Source organism: Drosophila obscura, unplaced genomic scaffold (assembly GCF_018151105.1).
Source record: "Drosophila obscura isolate BZ-5 IFL unplaced genomic scaffold, ASM1815110v1 contig_186, whole genome shotgun sequence".
Lineage (NCBI taxonomy): Eukaryota > Metazoa > Arthropoda > Insecta > Diptera > Drosophilidae > Drosophila > Drosophila obscura.
In genome coordinates this window covers 10,178,932-10,197,337 of record NW_024542774.1, presented here as the reverse complement: position 1 = coordinate 10,197,337, position 18,406 = coordinate 10,178,932, and the positions used below count along the sequence as shown (strand labels likewise).

General features: G+C 46.9%; 2 protein-coding genes across 2 annotated transcripts in view; one reads left to right on the top strand and one right to left on the bottom strand.

Annotated features, from left to right (window-relative positions):
• The first annotated feature begins 504 nt into the window (after window positions 1-504).
• Window positions 505-18,406, top strand: part of LOC111076832 (protein muscleblind) — a 164,169-nt gene continuing 146,267 nt past the window's right edge. Inside the window, exons 1-2 of the mRNA XM_041593102.1 lie at window positions 505-1,050; window positions 3,494-3,534. The gene's annotated coding sequence lies outside the window, so the exon portion shown is untranslated. The remainder of the gene's footprint in view (window positions 1,051-3,493; window positions 3,535-18,406) is intronic.
• On the bottom strand, window positions 10,462-11,111 carry LOC111079237. Its single transcript, XM_022374344.2, has 4 exons — window positions 11,014-11,111; window positions 10,870-10,958; window positions 10,652-10,805; window positions 10,462-10,587 (listed from the first exon to the last, which is right to left on the bottom strand). Exons 1-4 carry the CDS (start codon window positions 11,108-11,110, stop codon window positions 10,490-10,492), a joined length of 438 nt encoding a protein of 145 aa, XP_022230036.1. The 5' UTR covers window position 11,111; the 3' UTR covers window positions 10,462-10,489.

The following is an 18,406-nucleotide window of genomic DNA, read 5'->3' as shown; positions in this document are numbered from 1 at the left end:
CATAGTATTTCACTTTCAATTGCCTTTCTCATGCTCTGTGCCTATCGCACTTTGAGTGTTGTGTTGCTCCTGGGTTCTGGCGCTGTGCATTTCCTGCTTTCACTCACTGTTAACGGATCTGCTGGCCCATTAACAGCTGTAGCTCTTAACAGCAGCGGCAGCTAACAGCGCGCTGCTAACATTCTGGCAATAACATGGCTTTGCTTTTGCTTTTGCTCTTGTTCTCGTTCTCTTTTTGTCTGCGCTTTGTCTGTTCTTTTTTGCCTCATTAACTGCAAGCGGGGGGCCGAAGTCGATTCGGCAGAGCTGCCGCTTCGTGTGGGCACCGATGCAGCTTCGGCTTCTTGAGCCAGAACCAAACGGCAGGCACATTCGGCTCGAGCTGACTTTGAGTGCAACTGCAGTGGCTGTGGCGGCAGCAGCGCTGCCAGCGTCGAGTGCAACTATTGCTGGCGCTGCTGCCGCTTCCGTTCTGGGCGAAGGCATTAGGCTGCCACAATCCGCAATCGCCATCCGCCCAAGAAGCGCACCTACTGCAACCGACTGCAAGTGCCGCAAGTGCCTCACGCCTGCCAGCGCTGCTTCTGCCGCCTGCTCCTTCAGTCTCCAGCCGACTGCGTTTCCGTGCGGTTCTAGTCGTCGTCCAGCCCCACGGGTTTGTACCCAGTTTGCCGTTAGATCTCGTCGTTGTTGCGCTTTTAAGCCAAGTTCTCGCCTCTGCTCGGCTTTCTGCTCCGCTCGCGGAGAGATCCTTTGCTGCCGTTGCTCCTTGCTCGCGTTTAAGTTGCGCGCGCGCTTTTCCACCCAGTGCCGATATCAGTGAACAAACCCGAAACAGATCTCAAAACAGTGTGTGAAACAGCCCGAAAGTGAAATAACTGACCTTGGACTTTGCAGTGCGTGGATCAGCTTTGCTTCTTGTGTGCAGCGCGGCTTTGGGCCCAAAAGGAACCACAGAAAAGGCAGAAGTGCAAGACATAAAAACATAAGCATTAGCCAGCCCGAAAATAAAGAGTTTTAGTGCAATAAAAGCCAACAGAAAAAGAAAAGGTATTGCCATCTGGAACTGGAATTTGAGTTTAATTTTTTTTTTATTCATATTACTTAATTAAGTTTAATCGATTATTTCAAGAAATTAGTTTTAATTATTATTTTTAAGTAAAAGTTCAAATAAAATAAAATCGAATATTTAATTTCAATAAATTTGTTTGCGTTTTTATTTATTTGTCCATCCTTAAATGAGTTTTCTTTGCATATTTAAATAAAATAAACATTTTTTAAAGTGATTTCTTTGCACCACCAAAATTGCACAAAACATTTTGATATATACTTTGCTCGTATCACTTTGAAGCAGAAACATTTGACCAGGCAGAACCCCAGAGAACTCATTAGTTGGTTTTGCTCTTCAGAGAATAAATATGCATTGGGTTCGCCTTTTAATCCATTGGAGGAAACTCGATGGGAAAGTTGCACTTTGGAAACAAATTCAAAACTAAGTGCCAGGACACCGATGTGTACCCCAGAATGCCCAGAAACCTCCACAACCTCATCTCATCCAGGGCATCCACAATATATCCACAGCATCGTCGTCATTGTGAGGGATTGCTGGTGGTATTTTGGTACCAAATATCCTAACCGAAACCACAACATTCGACGTCAATCAGCAAAGCAGATTGTTGCAGCTTGTTGCTACTGCTGCTACTCTTGCTACTGTTGCTGCTGTTGCTGATTGTTGTTGAACAACAACATTTGCAGTGCCTCGGGGCTGTAGAATACAACTACTGCTAGCCCACCCGCATAGATTCCCTCCCCTACCCAACGTGGCTGGTTCTGCTGTTGGTTGTCTAAGCATGTTGCCACTTGAGGTAGCTAACAGAGTTTTCCCTGCCAGATGTGCACCGTTTCCGTTCAACTAGCAAGACTAGCCAGAGCAGACTGCCCCACAACAATGTTGCCAACTGCATCCACTCCGCCCTGAAACAGTTTTCACTTAAATAATCCACATTTTCCAAGTCTTTAATTGATGGAAATCCATCTCTCTCACTCTCACTCTCTCTCTTCGGGCGATTAAATTTCTGTGCAAGATAAGCCAATGAAATTAATATAAAATTCTGCTCCTGGTTTGATCGATTTCCACATTTTTTGTTAAGGCAATAATTGCCTGGAAAATGGATTTTTGGTTAGTTTTTCAGTCGATAAATCTGAACATTCAATTTTCCCATCCACACCTCCGAGGCGGCTGTCCCCCCCTCCGTTATTTGCATTAATACTCAAATTGCCAGTTACTTTATCTTATATAAATCTAGCCTCCTTACCGATTTGCTCTTTTACGGCCTTAAGTTGTGGGCATTAGCTCGTAAATTAAGCCAACTGACACACGGGACACCGGGCAGTCGATTGGACTGGAGCTGTCAGTGTCCGTAAGGCGAGGGATACCGACAGACCAAACGACCAGCCGACCGAACCATTCATTAATTGCAGACACTAAAAAAAAATACTGCGAAAATGAAACAGCCTCACAACAGTCTGTCTGCCACAGTCTACTGCCGTCTCCCAACAAATGTTGTGTGTGCTTGGCCTGTGGCTGGTTTTATTTGTCGAAGAGGGGTACGTATCAGGTGATTTTCTTCGTTTATCACGCGACGTGTTGGAGATTGTGGGCCATGTGCCCTGTGCTGGAAGGAGGAAGTGCAATGCGATCCCTACTGTTAGCCAGAAGGAAGTGAAATGTGATCGTGCCCACGCATAACATGCAGAGTTGATGACTGGAAAGTGCATACATTAATACTTCCTTTAGCTCGTATACCAGCAACACTTTCAAAACAAAACCATAAGCAGATTAGAAGGGGGAAAGCCTAAAGCCTATAAAGTATACCTTTGTCAGCGATCTATTTGTGTGATCCGAATAATGCCATTTACCTAACGTCTCGCCTTGGAGGTTATTGCCATTGAACATTGATTAATGGCAAAACATTGTGGGAAGGTGCTGTGATACACCCCTGTAACGAGTATGGACTTGTCGTTCACAGTTCCTGTCCGTTGAGTGCTTTTCATAACCGACAACGACACTCTCAACGGGCGTTAACCAAAGCAAAGCCAAGCAAAGCAAAGCATTTAGGCTGAATGTGTAACTGCCAATCTGTCATCGTGTGGACCGGCAACATAAGCTGCCACTGCCACTGCCACTGCAACAGCAAACACAACCATCTACGAGTGGCAACCGCAAAATCAATGCTTCAACTAATAGGGAAATAATTAATTTCCACTTTTGGGCCACGTCAGGCATTTTGTGTTGATAATTAATTCGGCAGTCGTTTGACGGCTTTTTCCTCTTACCGCAAATCTTGTATCTGTGTCTATAATGAGAGCTCCTGTATTCGTCCCTGTATATGCAGATGCAGCTGCAGCTGCCTGACTTTTAGTTGGCAGTTTTATTGTGTGGCCCAGTTTCGATTTGTGTCTCATCCTGTGATATTCCTTTGTTTTCTTGCAGCTATTCCCTGCGTTGCGTCGTCTCTGCTTTCGATTTACCAGGTAAGTTGCACAAAAGTCACTGATTAGCAGCAGAATGAGGGGCGGCTGCTGGGGCTAAGGACATTCACTGGAGCATTCAATGAGCATTCTCTTTTTTGGGCGGGAGGGGAACCAAAAGTCGGGGGCAAGTGGCAACGATGATGCGCTTTTATGATAAATGATTTGCGATTTGTGTGCATTCGTTTGAGTTTTATAGACGTTTCAGCTCCATCGTAAAAAAAAAAACGGTTCTAGCGGCAGTTGCAGAATCAAATGAAACTGCACGGAAAATTGCCATTCAAGGGGCCAGACCGAGGGGAGCAATAGGGCTGCCTGCAGTGGCCTGATGGTGGCATTTGCATGGACTTTTAGCATTGAACGATTTTTTTTGCTTTTAATGCCTCACCAAAAGAACTATTCCACATCAATGTTGCCAGCGTAAATCTTGCAACTTTGCAACACGATTCACGATTCAGAACGGATTCAGAAAAACACAGCCAACAGTGGAAATCTTTTCTATGGAAATGGAATGGAAATAATTTTAAAGTGATTTTTAATCCATTTAAAGAAACTAAGAATAGAAAATCAATCATCACCAATCCATCAATCAATTAATGAAGCAGAAATTGAGTTAAAAGTGGAAAACTACAACCAAAAGAAATGAAAAAATATAATTTGAGAAAACAAAACTAAACGCAGATGAAAAATATTAATTTTCACTCCCAACCACAACAAGTTCAAGTGGAACTTTTGCAGCGCGCATCCATCCATCAAAGAGGATTGTGGGTTGATCGATTGCAATATTCGCCACCTGCGTGGTCTTGCCCCCAGCCAGCATTTGACTGCATTACGTGCCATAACGAGTTATAAGTACTCAAGGGTCTTACGCCAGTGTTTTTCCACTTTCATATTTCTTGTTGTGTTCAAATCGTGTACAAAGGGTTCAAAAGGTCGCACCAGCCATCCATCCGAGTGAAGGAGAAGTGACAAAGAAGTCACAGCAAGTATCATGTTATCCCCCCTCTTTTGAAAGGACATGTCTGAACGGCGGGGGGCGGTACTGGGCTGGGCTGGGCTGGGCACACGCTCAGTGTCCTTTCAATTGCTTTAAAATGCAGCAATTAAACCGCAATTTCTATAAAATACGCCTCGCAGTACCAAAGAAAACAATTAAGCAGGAGCAGGAGACGGGAGACAAGCGACAGAAGCAGGAGTCAGCATTGAGAGCGACTCTGAGGCCATGACAACAATTACGAGATCCATTTAACTTTGGCAGGATGCGAAGAATGCGACACATGTCGCCAAAACGCAGCGGGTTGGCACTCTGTGGCACGAAGCAGAACAAAACAGGGTTGCAACGTACGGGAGCAGCAGCAGCAGCAGCAACAGAGTACACGGGGCAGGCTCACACACCGACACGGGACACAGTCGCATTCATGTCCTGGCCCTCTGTTGAAAATACAGCAAGCAGAAGAATTTTCCAAGAATACTTCTCCATCGCTAAAAGCGCACAAATCCTTGCAGAATATGAACCAGAACTGGCGGCAGGGCCAGGTCTCCGAGGAGGAGGAGGAGGAGGAGGAGGAGGACAGACAATCGGGCACAGGATGTTTTTGCGCTCATTATGCGCCAGCTGCAGGACCATGTGTGTGTGCGTGTGTGTGCGTGCGTTTGTCTCTCTGTGTATCCCTTTGTTGATTCTTGGCATAAACATCGGGTGAAAGGAGCCAAGTGAAAGCAGCAGCACCAGCGGCAGCACTCCGGATACCCTTTCCCAGTACGGGTTACCCTGATATCTCGATCTCTAAAATATATACGCATGTCGGTTATAAAAGTCATACAAGCAGCACTACACCCCCCCTATCGCAGCGGTTGTAAGTATCTTTTATGGATCATTTTTAATGCGGTCCTGTATCGCTTTGTGAGTGGTTCAGCCGGTTGGAGTGCTCCCGTAAAATGGCAAACAACTTCTGAATTCATTTCTATTAAACTGTTAAAATTCATAGCCCGCATATCGTTTATGAACCAGCTGCAAACGAGTGGCCATTAAATGTGAATGACAATTGTATTTTGCAAATTGGGAAAAGCGGCGCTTCTGAACACCCCAAACATTAAGGGTATACACACTTGCACCAGCCAAAGGCAAAGAATGTTTCGCTTATGTTTTGCATGTAAATAAATAAACGTGATTCATGGCCCGCTCGCCTCTCTGCCACACAGCTTGTCGCATTCTTTCAGAGTGCTTTATTCGCAGGTATGTGTGTAATTGAGTTTCACTTGAGGAACAGCCAGGCCAGCCCATATCTCCGCCTCCACCATGCCACTGTCTGACATTGACTTCATTCAGAGATGAGACTGTGACAAAATGAGAGTTGTCTACAGCGGATGGTGGAAACGGGAAAGGGCACATCAGGGTTAAGGTGCAGCAAGAAGGTAGCAAAAGTCGTAAAAAGGGTGCCCAAATGCACTTAAGAATGATTTGAGGCATGTCAGAGAATGCGGCAAAATCTGTTGCTTAAAGCTGAGGCCACATTTCGATGGGGCATTAATTTTTGGCATCATTTTCCATGCACACGAAATCGAAATGGGATCACGTATCCGGTTTTTCAGGCCAACGTTTAGCGGGAATTATAGTAGTCATATTTTGTATTTGCCGCAAATGTGACTGGATTAAAACCATGAATAGAAATTCCTGCATAATTGTCAAGTTTTGTGCCCACCGACGACTGTCAAATGCGAATGACAAACCCAAACAAGCACACACACACACACACACGACCTCTTCCCCGGCCCGGAAAAAGTGCCACAAAATCCACACAATACCAAACAACACCATTCGATAGGGGAGGGGAAACCGGTGGCAGGAGGGCGGATAAATCATGAAACATCGGCATTTTCAGCAACAGCAAAACACTGAATAAGTGATTCAATGAAGTGAATCGATGATTGAATGCGAACGTGAGCCGCAGGAGATGACTGGCAAGGGGAAGTGCAAAAAGATGTGGCGAAAATGGGGCGGGGGGCGCCTCTGTAAGCGATTTGGGTGCGATTATGGGTATGGTTGAGCCCCTGCTCCATGGCATAACTGTTTAACACTCTGCGCTGGTATTCCTTTTGTTGGCGATACCCAAGGGATGAGGCACATCCCTGGCATCACTGGGTGTGCCAGAGCTTGGATTAAGTAACCACTCGACTATCTTAGGATTTGCAACACACGGGGGGGTACACTGTTAACGCCAAAAGATCGGCTAATCTATAGCTCAGGCTTAAGCATAATTAAGAATTCTATGGGAAGTGTTTTGCAAAACGTTTTTGATGCTCTTCTTTGGGTACCACGACAGTCGATCAATCTCTTTGGCATTGTGTGACACAGCGCGACTAATTTTTCTTTTGGTGTTTGGTCTGGTCTCTTCGTGTTTCGGTATTTGGGATTACTCTGTTTTTGGGAATGGTGTCGCCTGTGCCTGTGCCTAATTTTGGAAAGGATTGCGCATCGCTAATGCTGCTGCTGCTGCTGGTGCTGCTGCTGGTGCTGCTGCTGCTGCCACCAGTCACAACAGTTCGCGTCAGTTGGCAGCAGCAGCAGCAGCAGCTTGGCCAACATGCCAGACCGCTATCCACAGCCCCTTTCTCGCTGCTCCGCTCCCCGCGCAATCCTTTTGGCCATGGGGCTGCTGTCCTCTGGCGGCGACCATGATGCTGCTCCTTTTGCTGTCATGTAGCTGCATTCAGTCGTGCATGCATGAAAGTCAATTAAGCGTATTAAGTGTGTGTGTGTGTGTGTGTGTGTGTGTGATGTCCTGTAGATATGTATATGTGTGTGTGTGTGTATGGAGTACCTCTTCTGTTCCCACTTCCTGCTGCCACGCTGTATCGCGCTGTATCATGACATTTCTTGGCATCGCCATCAAACAGCAAACGTTGTGCTCCACGTCCCACAGCCACATCCACATCCACATCCCCTTGCCAACCCCCTCTACCCACAGCCCTTTATCTGTCCCTTTCTTCAGACATCAACTGCAACCCTTTGTGGCAACTCTGCCACTATGCGCGTCGCTTCGATTTCGATTTCGATTTCTGTGTGAATTGTTTGCGGCTGATTGTGTTGCTTAATTTGCTTCAAGATAATCACACAAATACCCGCAGAAGGGGGGCAGTCATAGATCTGTTGCATGGATAACCGCGGAGTGCTCTCCCATCGAATTTGTAACATTAATTAGATATTGCAGGATAACGACTATAAGTAGTATGCAATGTTTAGTTCCTACACACATTTAACACTCCCAAACTGTTCAGAATGTTTTGCTTATCAAATGAAAATCCTTGAATTCATGTGATCAGATCCGTACGCTTCCCCCGTTTCCCCCGGCTGCTGGCATATCGTGTGCGTGTGATGTACAAATATTTGCAAATTCTCATTAGGTTGGTTTGCTTTTGCAACATCAACTCCATTAACATATCTACACCCAGTTGTTCTCTGTCTTTCAGCTTATTCCACCATTCCCCTCACGCTCTCACGCTCTTCCCCCCCCACCACTCACATTTCAGCTTGAACAGAAGACAGCATTACGCATACGCCACGTTGTTGCATTTCGTGAACTGCTGCAGAGGATAAGCAGAGCACGGACACATGTGTGGCAGGACCTTCGCCATCCGTTGCCTTGCCATCCGCCTTTAGAGTGTTAATTGTCGTATGCTAATTTTTGCGCATGCACAAAATGTAACAAAACACGATTTTGAAAGATGCAAATTGGGTGTTGCCGGAGTTGCTGTTTCCCGGGCTCCTTCTCCTGTTCCTGCTCCTGCTCCCGGGGGAAGTGAAGTGAAGTGCCCCGTAGGGTGTGGGCGGTGTGGAGTGTCAAAATAAGCTTTAAATTACGACACCCCCAACTCAACTGCTGATCCAGGGCACTGCCTCGGACTGCTGCCTCGGACTGCTGCCTCGGACTGCTGCCTCAGACTGCTGCCTCGCACTGCAGACGTGCAATGTAATTTGCAACTGACAAGAGTGAAAGTTATGCGAAGGGCAGCACAAAAAGTGTCAGAGCCACGGGGCCAGGGGCACAGCACAGGGGCATGGCTGAAGTTTCAGCCAGAACATGCAGGCATCCAGGCCGGAGGGATAGGGTTCAGTTCTGCAGCTGGAGCTGGAGCTGGTTACGGCCTGGCTCTGCTATCCTGCCCCATGCGTGATTGTGACATTTGATTAGGTTGCCTTTGTCGAAATGTTAATTTGTCCATTGAAGGTGAGTCCTGACTGCCTGGCTGGATGGAGTCCTGCCACACCCACAACCAGCAACCAGCAACCAGCAGGCAGCTGGACATTTATCAAGGCAGCTGCCTCCAAATTGCGGCATATTGTTAGTGGCCAATGGATGGGTCGTGTGGTGGGGTGGGGGGGGGGAGGTGCTTACACATGCCTGTACTTGACTGCAACTTGGATAATTATCGATTCGATGCAGCCCCAAAAACGACATAACTTGCCCAGTAACTGGCTGTGGCCAACAGGGGGAGGATATACGGTGTGCATGGGCACGGGCACGGGCACGGGCACGGAATGAACTAGTGCATTCCCGAGCAAAATGCAGAAGAGATTTGCTACAAATTGACACAAAATTTTGCGGACCAATGAAATTTACTTAGGGCCCCTCACTCACTTAATGCAAAATTTGACAAAAGACTGAGAGAGATAGAGCGACGCATAATTGCCATATAATAATCATAATCCGCACAAAGCAAACAGAATCCTACGGAAGGACACACACACACACAGCTTAGCTGTGGCTGTGGCTGTGGCACTGGCTCTGGCACTGGAGAGGCGCCACTCAAGTAGCAGGCGGCAACCGACTTCAAACTTGTCCACTAATTAAGAAGACAAACTCCGGGCGGTCTCTGTGTGCATTTCAGAAGTGAACTATTTGCTCAGGAGCAATAGCAGGCCGCTGGCAGCTGGCAGCACTTCTTAATGGAGCATTTAATAATTTAATCTTCAATTACCTGATGGATTAGATGCCCCTCTTTTTGCGTTAGGGATTCAATCATGAGTCGTGGCAGCTTCTGGCACCATTCAAGGGTGATAATTTCCATGTGCCAGCTAACAGCTAAAAACTCAACCGCTTGCTTCCATTTCCCCAGTTGATCCGATCCATGCATATATATTTTTCATTCTCTGTCCTTCCATCTGTCTCTCATTCTCCCGTTCTGCCTTTCCTTATTTCCCTATCCCGCACAAAGTGTCAAGTGGTTGAGTGGCATGCCACCAGCCATGGCCCCTGACTCGATGGCACATAAATTAAAAGGGTAAGGGCAATCGAATACCCTTTTGCTTTGGATACCCCAACCGATTGATCGTTTCTATATCATAAAATGCTTTCTAGAGAATATACATATATGTATGTATATGTTTTCCTTTGCTGTATGGCAAACATCTGCATGGTACCTTCATGGCATGGAAAGTCAGCAGGCAAAACATCCAACGAGACATTCCAACCGCACACACTCACACTCGCAATGGGGCACTCACATTCATATTCACACCCGTTCATGTGGCCGGATAAAAAGCTACTGTGGGGGAGCGAGTGGCAGGTAGGCGATGAGCAATGTGCATTGCACTTTTCCAGCTCGATTGCGCGCTCAATGAATAATTTAGTTGAAAATTTCAGCGTACTTTTTTGTTGTGCTTCCTCTCCTCCCCCCCCACGCCGCACACACACACCTGCAACTTCAACTGCAACCCCTATGCCGAGACAGACTCGTTCTGCTCATTCAGTCATAAAATTTATGCCTTTTTCCCCCGCTCCCCACCCACTGTGCAGTTGTGTTCATAAAAAACGCGCCTCATGCAACAGTTGCATGCTGCCCCCCATCCGGAGCATGAGGATCAGAGTCATAAATAAATCCTAGATAAATAAATAAATTTCTTGTATGCTTTATTGCACTTTTGCCTCAAAGTGTAGACAAGAGCAAAGATCTGAGACTACGATTGTATCGAGAATGCGGATGATTCCTCGGATGAAATCTTCTGGTCAACGCACAAGTAGGCAACGGCCAAGCCCCAAGATAGAAAGGCAGTCACTGCAGTGGCAGATCTCTTAGCGGGTTTGTGGGGGGAGGTAAACCACGTGGGGGGAAAACTCACCAAGCCACACGCTAAGGGACCAGATAGGCCAACACAGACGCAGGTAATGATACCACTTGATCACCGAGCAGTAGATGAGCAGCGTAAAGATGGTCAGGCACAGGAAGAAGACGGGCCAGGCGACGATGTACGTCCACATTAAAACCGTTTTGTGCTGCCAAGGAACACGAGAAAATACGATCACAAGATGTAGTATTTTTCTGGTCGCAGATTCTGACCTGAAAGACGCCAAAAATGAGGGGAATATGGATGAGCATCCATACAACGAAAATAATCGCCGATACATTGCCTCCCACCATACTTTTATCTATGAAATCGAGAGTTGCTGAGATTTCTATGCGATGTTCGATTGATGGGATCACCTGTCAGGACACACGACACCAGCAGAATGAATGCAGTCAGCATGTTGAATGTTGCTGTGAAATACAGGAAGCAGGCAATCAGTGAGGGCACGCACATATTTTTATCGGGATATCATTTGATGTGAATCTCCCAGCAGCCCTTTTGTCACAATCAATATCGATTATGCGGACCTTCTGGGACCCATGTCGGATTAATTAGCTTTCGATATGACTGATGGCAGGATGAAGTGCGCTGTGGGGGAGGTGGGTGGGTGGGTGGGTAAATGTATGTAGGTATTGTCCCCATTAGACCCCCTCGCGTCTCATGGCAAAGCGGAAAACTCATTTATCAAAATGGCCAGAGAGCAACGCCTGACCTAAGGCCTCCCGCAGGCTGTCTTGGAATTGCAACAAGAGGGGGGACAAAAAAAAACCATCGGATGAGCAGAGAGCAACCGCAAAAAATGCAACAAATTTTTGGTGAGAATCCAAGAAAAAACAAAAAAAAAAAAACTAAATGATGAAGAAGACAGGAAAAGAAAGGATGAAGGAAAGTTCCCGAGGCGCCCAGGGCCCAGGCACCCATAAATCATAAAAATTCCATGCCCGTCGTCGTCTCTATAATCTTGGCCATGGCGGCTCTTGGCTCTTGGCCGGGCAGCGGCAGCGGCAGCGGCAGAGGGCCACTAGGACTACTATGATGCTGCAATTTGTAGCTGGCAAAGTGTGAAATTGCGTTGGCAACGCGAATTGTTTTGCCCCCTTCGACTGGCTACTTCTTTTGGGCTACTGGCAAGTCGGTTTATAGGTTCTTAAAGTAGGAAAAAAAAATAATGCATGTCTACATCGAATGATTTGCCACAACAGCAAACTCGCAAAATAAATCAATTAACCTGGGCTCGCACTCATTTAAAAGCTGTATTCCAGTTCCCAATTTGAACCTGGCCACTCCCCCTCCCCCCAACCGCCCACAACCTGCAGCAAGGCAAGTGCTGTGCTGTGTGGCAGCCAGACCCTATGCCTAATTGATATAAACGACTGTCTCCTACAGTTCGTAATACAAAATAAACAGAAAAGCAGCAGAAACAGAACAATGGTGGAAAAAAAAAAAAAAAACAAAAAGCAGCGTGGAAAAGAAAGGACTCGCTTTCACAGCTTTCACTGACTGCTGCTGTTCTGCTGTTCTTTATATTAAAATTTATGCCGGCGGTGGTCTCTGAATGAAAGTTGCACTTTTTTTTCCTTTCAGCAGCAAGAGTTAAGTCCTTTCCAGCAGTAAGTGTTTGGCAAAAGGAATAATACGCAGCAGCAGCAGTAGCAACAGAAGCAGGCTAATGCAATTCCACACATTTATTCGCACCTCATCGCAGGGAACCAGACCAGACCAGACCAGACCTAGCCCATGAATCGTTCGCACTATGAAAACCCCTGACATGCAACAGAATTTATAATCGCACACAGCTCCCTGCTCCGACTCCACACACAGCTGATGCCATAAAGAGTCTGGCGAGGGCTCCAAAAGGCAATGCCGAAGGCTGGCATACCCTGGATTAGATTTTGCAATGGCAGCAGCACTGTAAAATCTTCGATAAAATCCAAGGAGATCTCATTCCATCTCGTTCCGGTTGGTAGAGTGATGCTTTCACTTCCATCTGAACAATCTGCAATGCCTATGGCAATCGTTGCAGCTGTTGCAAATTCCCTGTCAAAATTATCATGCCCCCATCCAGACGGCTACACGGTGCAAAACACTCACAAAATTTTGCGTACGCCAGTTATAGGCGGTGGGTGTCGCTAAGTGGGCGTGTCGATAGCATCACACAGTGCAGGCGGTGGCAGCGAGTGCGCCACTGGCGCAGTGGCAACAGCAAAATGGGTGGCAGAGTCAGAGGAAAGCGCTTTGGCCGGGCATCGTTTAATGGCGTTGCCTGCAAAAGTGCGTGTCTCGATTTCTACATAATTAAACTACGCCAGCTATGCTCAGTGCCCCGTGCCCCAACATGCCACACCACACCACACCACACCGATGGCTGTACCTTTTGGTGCAGGTGCAGGCAGGTGCATGCCACCAACATCACTTCCGGTTAGCCCCGTTTTAAGCGCAGCTTGGCCTGGGGCTAGGGACTGCGTTCCCGTTGCCTTTGCCCTGCCACCCTGCTGCTGGACAACTTTGCCGCTAAAGTTTGTAGTGCACGTGCCCTGCCTCAGCACCCGGACGTGGAGGAGCCCTAATAGGCAGGTGGTAGAGCGAGGGGCAGACAGGTTGGCTATCGAGTTGGGCCTGGCCAGGGCGGCAGGCGACAAAAGTGTCAGCTATCCAGCTATAGCGATTCGAAAGCCAATCAATTAAATAAACGGCAAATTTCTAAGCAAATTGTTGATCAAGTTTTAAGTGCAGACAGCGTGGAATTAAATATAATAAAAAATTTTAAATAAATAAATAAATATAATAAAAATTTAAAGTAAATAAATAATAAATAAATATAATAAAAATTTAAAATAAATAAATATAATAAAAATGTACAGTAAATAAATATACATAATAAAAATTTAACGTAACGTAAAGTAAATAAATATAATAAAAATTTTAAAGGTAAATAAATAATAAATAAATAATAATAAATAAAGTGGGAAATTTGTAGGAAATATATATTAAATTTTCCTTTTTGTGTGTGTTTGGGATCGTAACCCCCCAAAAGCCAAACATACACATACTTATAAGAGGTTCTTGTGCTTCCTGGCAAACTTTTGCCGGGTGCACAATTCTTAGATTGCAGTTTTGGGCTTTTGTTGATGATGTTGCTGCTGTAACTGCGTCTCTCTCGCTCTCTCCTTGCCTCGTTTGCACGCAAATTTGTTGAAATTATTTCGAGCAGTTCTAAATTTGGCAATAACGAGCCGCACTTGACGGCCATACAAATTGCATTTGGCCAGCCTGTAGCCAGGCAGCATGAAGAAGGAGCAGTAGCAGTAGCAGCAGCACCAGCAGCAGAAGCTGAACACACAAGTTGTTGCCGGTTGGAGCAGCAGCCTGCAGGCCGCAGACTTGCAGGCACAAAACTTTTGCCCTGCCGCCGCCGCCGCCGCTTGGCATCGCCAGACTTGAGGGATACTACATAATTAAATAGCTGGAGCATGTGCAGCCCGAGCACACACACCACCAGATTACACAGCGCAGTTTAAGGCAAAGATTTGGCCAACTTAAGTGGCCAAAATATTTGTGCAAAGTTTTAACTTTTTTTTTTTTTATTTGATTTATTTTTGTTAGTGGCAGAGAACCCCAGAGAAATCTTTTTGATTTAGCTGCAGAGCCATTAACACGGATTGATTGCCCCCAAGGACAAAAGATGGCAAGTGGCTTAAAGGACAAGCATCAAGCGTTGCTCTGGGGCAAGGACACCATCGGCAAACTGGATGGTGTGTGCAAGCGGGGCGGGTGGTAGGTGCGACGAGCTGGTTGGTGTGCGTGCAAAGAAATTGAAAAGTTGCCGCTTGTCGCACGTCTCTCTCACGCACACCCCATTTTCTGTCCCCCCTCCTTTTGGCTTTTGGCAATTGATTTCTACTAAGAAAAAGATTTTGAATCGGTCCCAAATTTGGTCAGTGGGCTACTCTCCATTATCCCCCTGCTCTATGTCGCTACATGACAGCAAGCTGTCAAATCACGTTGCATGTCCTGCTGGCCATAAAACGCTAACTGCTAAGAGGCAAAAAAGCCTCAACGAAGAAAGTTATCGATTAAACAGCGGAGGAGGCAGCCAAAGCGGCGGTCGTTGCTTTTGTTGTGCATTTCCTGCCGGTTCCTGGCAATATTAAAGACAAAATGCAAGAAAGAAAATTGAAAACTTGTGCGCCACAGTGCCTGTCAAATGTGCGTGGCCTGTCAACATAATTCAGCAACTGATTGAATAGAGCTTTTTCTCCCTGTCATAAATTAGTTGCGCGATCTGCCCGATTCGGGGCCTCCTCTTTTGTTTCGGAAACTTTTGCTAGTTTTAAAATCAAATGCCTCATTTGTGGGGCTTGCCGGAGTCGTACACGGACCAGGGCGCCGGGTGAGTTGGGGGGGGGGCCAAACCCCAACGAGCCGGAGGCAGGCCACAAAGATTAATTTGTTATGGCTGTGGCAGCTACCGGGTTGGGACTCCAGCTCAACGCCACAGAGCACCCTTGGTATGGGGCGGCTGTGCCCTGGCTGTGGAATTTTTAGCGCAGCACTAAAGGTGCAAAGGAATTTAATTAAATGCTCTCCTCCATTCTGGCACTGCGAAACTTTTACAGCATTGCAGCCAGCTCTGGCACTCTGGTCCTGGCGGGAGGACAATGCCAACTGTTTGTCAGGCAGCCAGGCAGGCATTTGCGACGGGTGCCTGCTTTCGGCTAGGGCTGCCCCACGAGTGCAGCTCAATAAACTAAACAAATTTGCATAGTTCCAGGCTCTAGCCCTCGACTTTCAGACCCCTTCTGGCCCCCACAAGGCACAGTAAGGAGCAGTGAAGAGAAAGGCCAAGCCACTAGGAACATCCAGGGCAAGTCTTTGTTGAATAATATATTGGGGCATACACAACCTTTCGTAAGAAAACACACACACAAGCAAGACCTGGCACACAAATCGATGGAAAAGTATGCCGATTATCTCTTTAAAATGGATTATAACGCGTTGACAGTCAGTCAGCCTCAAAAGCTTTGCCCTTCAAGAGCATCCATCATAATCAAAATGGAAACCAAGTCTCTGAAACTCTTTCCATCACTGCCGCATCGTTTGCTCGATTGACCATCAGGCAGGCATCTCCATTTCCAATTCCATTTCCATCTGCATTTGCATCTCCATCTTCCTCGTGCCTTATGCCCTATGCCCCATCCATACAGAGTCGCATACACACAAGAGTGGAACGTTCTAAAGAGTTCATAATCCGAAATGTACACAAACCCAGACGACGACGATGAGAGCTGGGAGACCAGACCAGGACCAGGACCAGAACCAGAACCAGAACAAGGACCAGAACAAGCACCAGGAGCTAGTAAAACAAACTGATCAATGGGCTATAATACGAGTACGACTGACGGGGCGGACAGGGACAGGGACAGGGACAGGGACAGGGAGACCCATGGCCAGACAGACACACACATAACACGTAGGACAGATGGCATGAAAAATTATTTACTGCAAGAAAAATCGGCATGCAACATGCAGAAGAGATGACAGCAGAAGGGTTTCCACCCAGTGATGCTCACGTGAGACGTTAGTGGCAGACCATCGATATGCCATGGCCATGGCATTTCCAATGTTCAATGCGCAGCAACAGCCTCTGATCGTGTCACGCGCTCACCTCTCCCCCCAAGGGCATCGTGAGGGGTAGAGAGGGAGAGGGTTATGGCCGGCCGCAGCTGCCTCCCTACTGGAAGGCACGATGACCGGCCGCATGATGAAGTTGCCAATGATGATGATGGGTGCTGTGTAGAGGACCGAAGGTCCATTCCGATGATGATGACGATGATGATGGTGCCCCTGCCGATGAGGCTGAGGATGCGGATGACTGTGCAGGCGACACAATAATGCCGCCATTAATCTTCTGGCACGACTGATTTGTTTGACTTACGGCTCACGGCGACAGGCAGCAGCAGCAGCAGCAGAAACCAACAGGAGAAGGCAAAGGAGAAGGAAGAGGAGACTCGGTCTGCAGAGCACGGAGACGAATGGGTAATGGGTGATGGGGTGATGGCTGAGACAGCTTTTGGCCAGCTTAAAGCAGCCATTGGCCAACGCACATTGCAAAATAATTTGTGTAAATCATTTGTCGCACTGTGAGTGCGTTATATAAGGCGCACACAAATCCACCAGTTGTCGCCGCTTTGGGGCCATCAACACTCAGCTGAGCGGACAGACAGTCCATCCGTCTGCAGTCAGTCCCCAGGCCTGTTTTGACAGTTGTCGCCAGTCGCCAGTCGTCAGAGTCGTTGTCGAGTCGCCGCAGAGAGTTGCCGCAGAGAGATAGAGAGAGAGAGGCATTCATAATTTTGGTCTTATTAATGAAAGGTTTTTTTCAAGTTTTACGCGCTGAGAGCTCGACAGTGATAGCAGGCGACACTGTGCAGCACGCGACACTTGCTACTGAGGCCACTACCGCAACAGCAATAGAAACTCCATGTTATCTAGTGTAATTTGGCAGAGATTTTATAACAAATGCTGGTCCCAAGCTGCGGCACACACATTATATCACATGTACATTGCCATTTGGCCAACCCCCCTCAGTCTCCAGTAACTGCCGATGTACTATCACTCAGTCCCCACAATCATTCAGTATTTTTGGTCTCTTAAATGGACTTGTTCCAGCTATCCGATTGGCCAGACAGCGTTCCGGCCAGCAAAAGCCAAAGCCAAAGCAAAAGAAAAAGCAAAAGCAAAATGCGAATTGCGAAAAGTGAAGCCCCAATCGACAATCCCCCAATACCCTCCTGTTACCAAAGACGACCGCAAATTACTCTCCACTTGAGTGCGAAAATTGCACTGGAAAAGTCAGTGAAGTGAAAACATTTCTTCTTGGCAGCGCTACTCGGTTTCGGTTTCGGGTCGCAGATGCACTCTGCACTCTGGATGTGCATGCCAAAGTCAAATGGAAATGCTAATGAGAACAAGTTAATCATCTTTTGGGGGATGGCACTCAAAACCAGTTATGGGCGGATCATTCTTATGCCATTTATACATTACTTACAGAATGGGGAACCACGGACTTTGAAGTGCTGCTTGCGCAGGGTCTGTGGCAAGAGTTAATCTTCACATTAAGTGGGTCAAGTCATTGCTCGGTCGAGCACTAATATTTCCTGGGTATTGTGCAAGGTATTTGTATGCCTTGATTAGAAACACGCCCTCTTATTTATGGGCAGACAAAAAAGTAAGACAATGAACCCTCGAATGATGGGTGATGCCAATTTTGTTTAATATTTTTATTGTTTTCATATTTTGCTGCGCGAGGAAGATTCCAGACCCTAGACAGACAGCTGTCCGTTTGAGCTGAGTTGCGACTTAGCTGATTGTCTTTGACCAGGAAGCAAATGCCAAAGCCAAAGCTAAAGCAATGGACAGACCAGACCCGCACACTCGGGACGGGACGGGCCGCGACGGGTCTGGCATTTTATCAAAGCCAAAAATCATACAAAATTTGACAGAAAATTACACGACTTAAGGCCGCCCACTTGGCATCATGAGGCCTGCAAGGCACTAACAGCCAAAGGCGGAGGGAGTGAGTAAAATCCAGAGAAGGAAACGCGAAACACGAAAAGCAAAAAAAGCAGCAAAGCAGAAAAGCGAAAAGCAAGCTTCAATCCAGGCTCGAAATTAGTCAAAATTTGACTCGGGCTTAGACAAATGGCCAGAGCGAATTCCCCCCATTCGAAAAGAGTAGTCTCTGGCGAT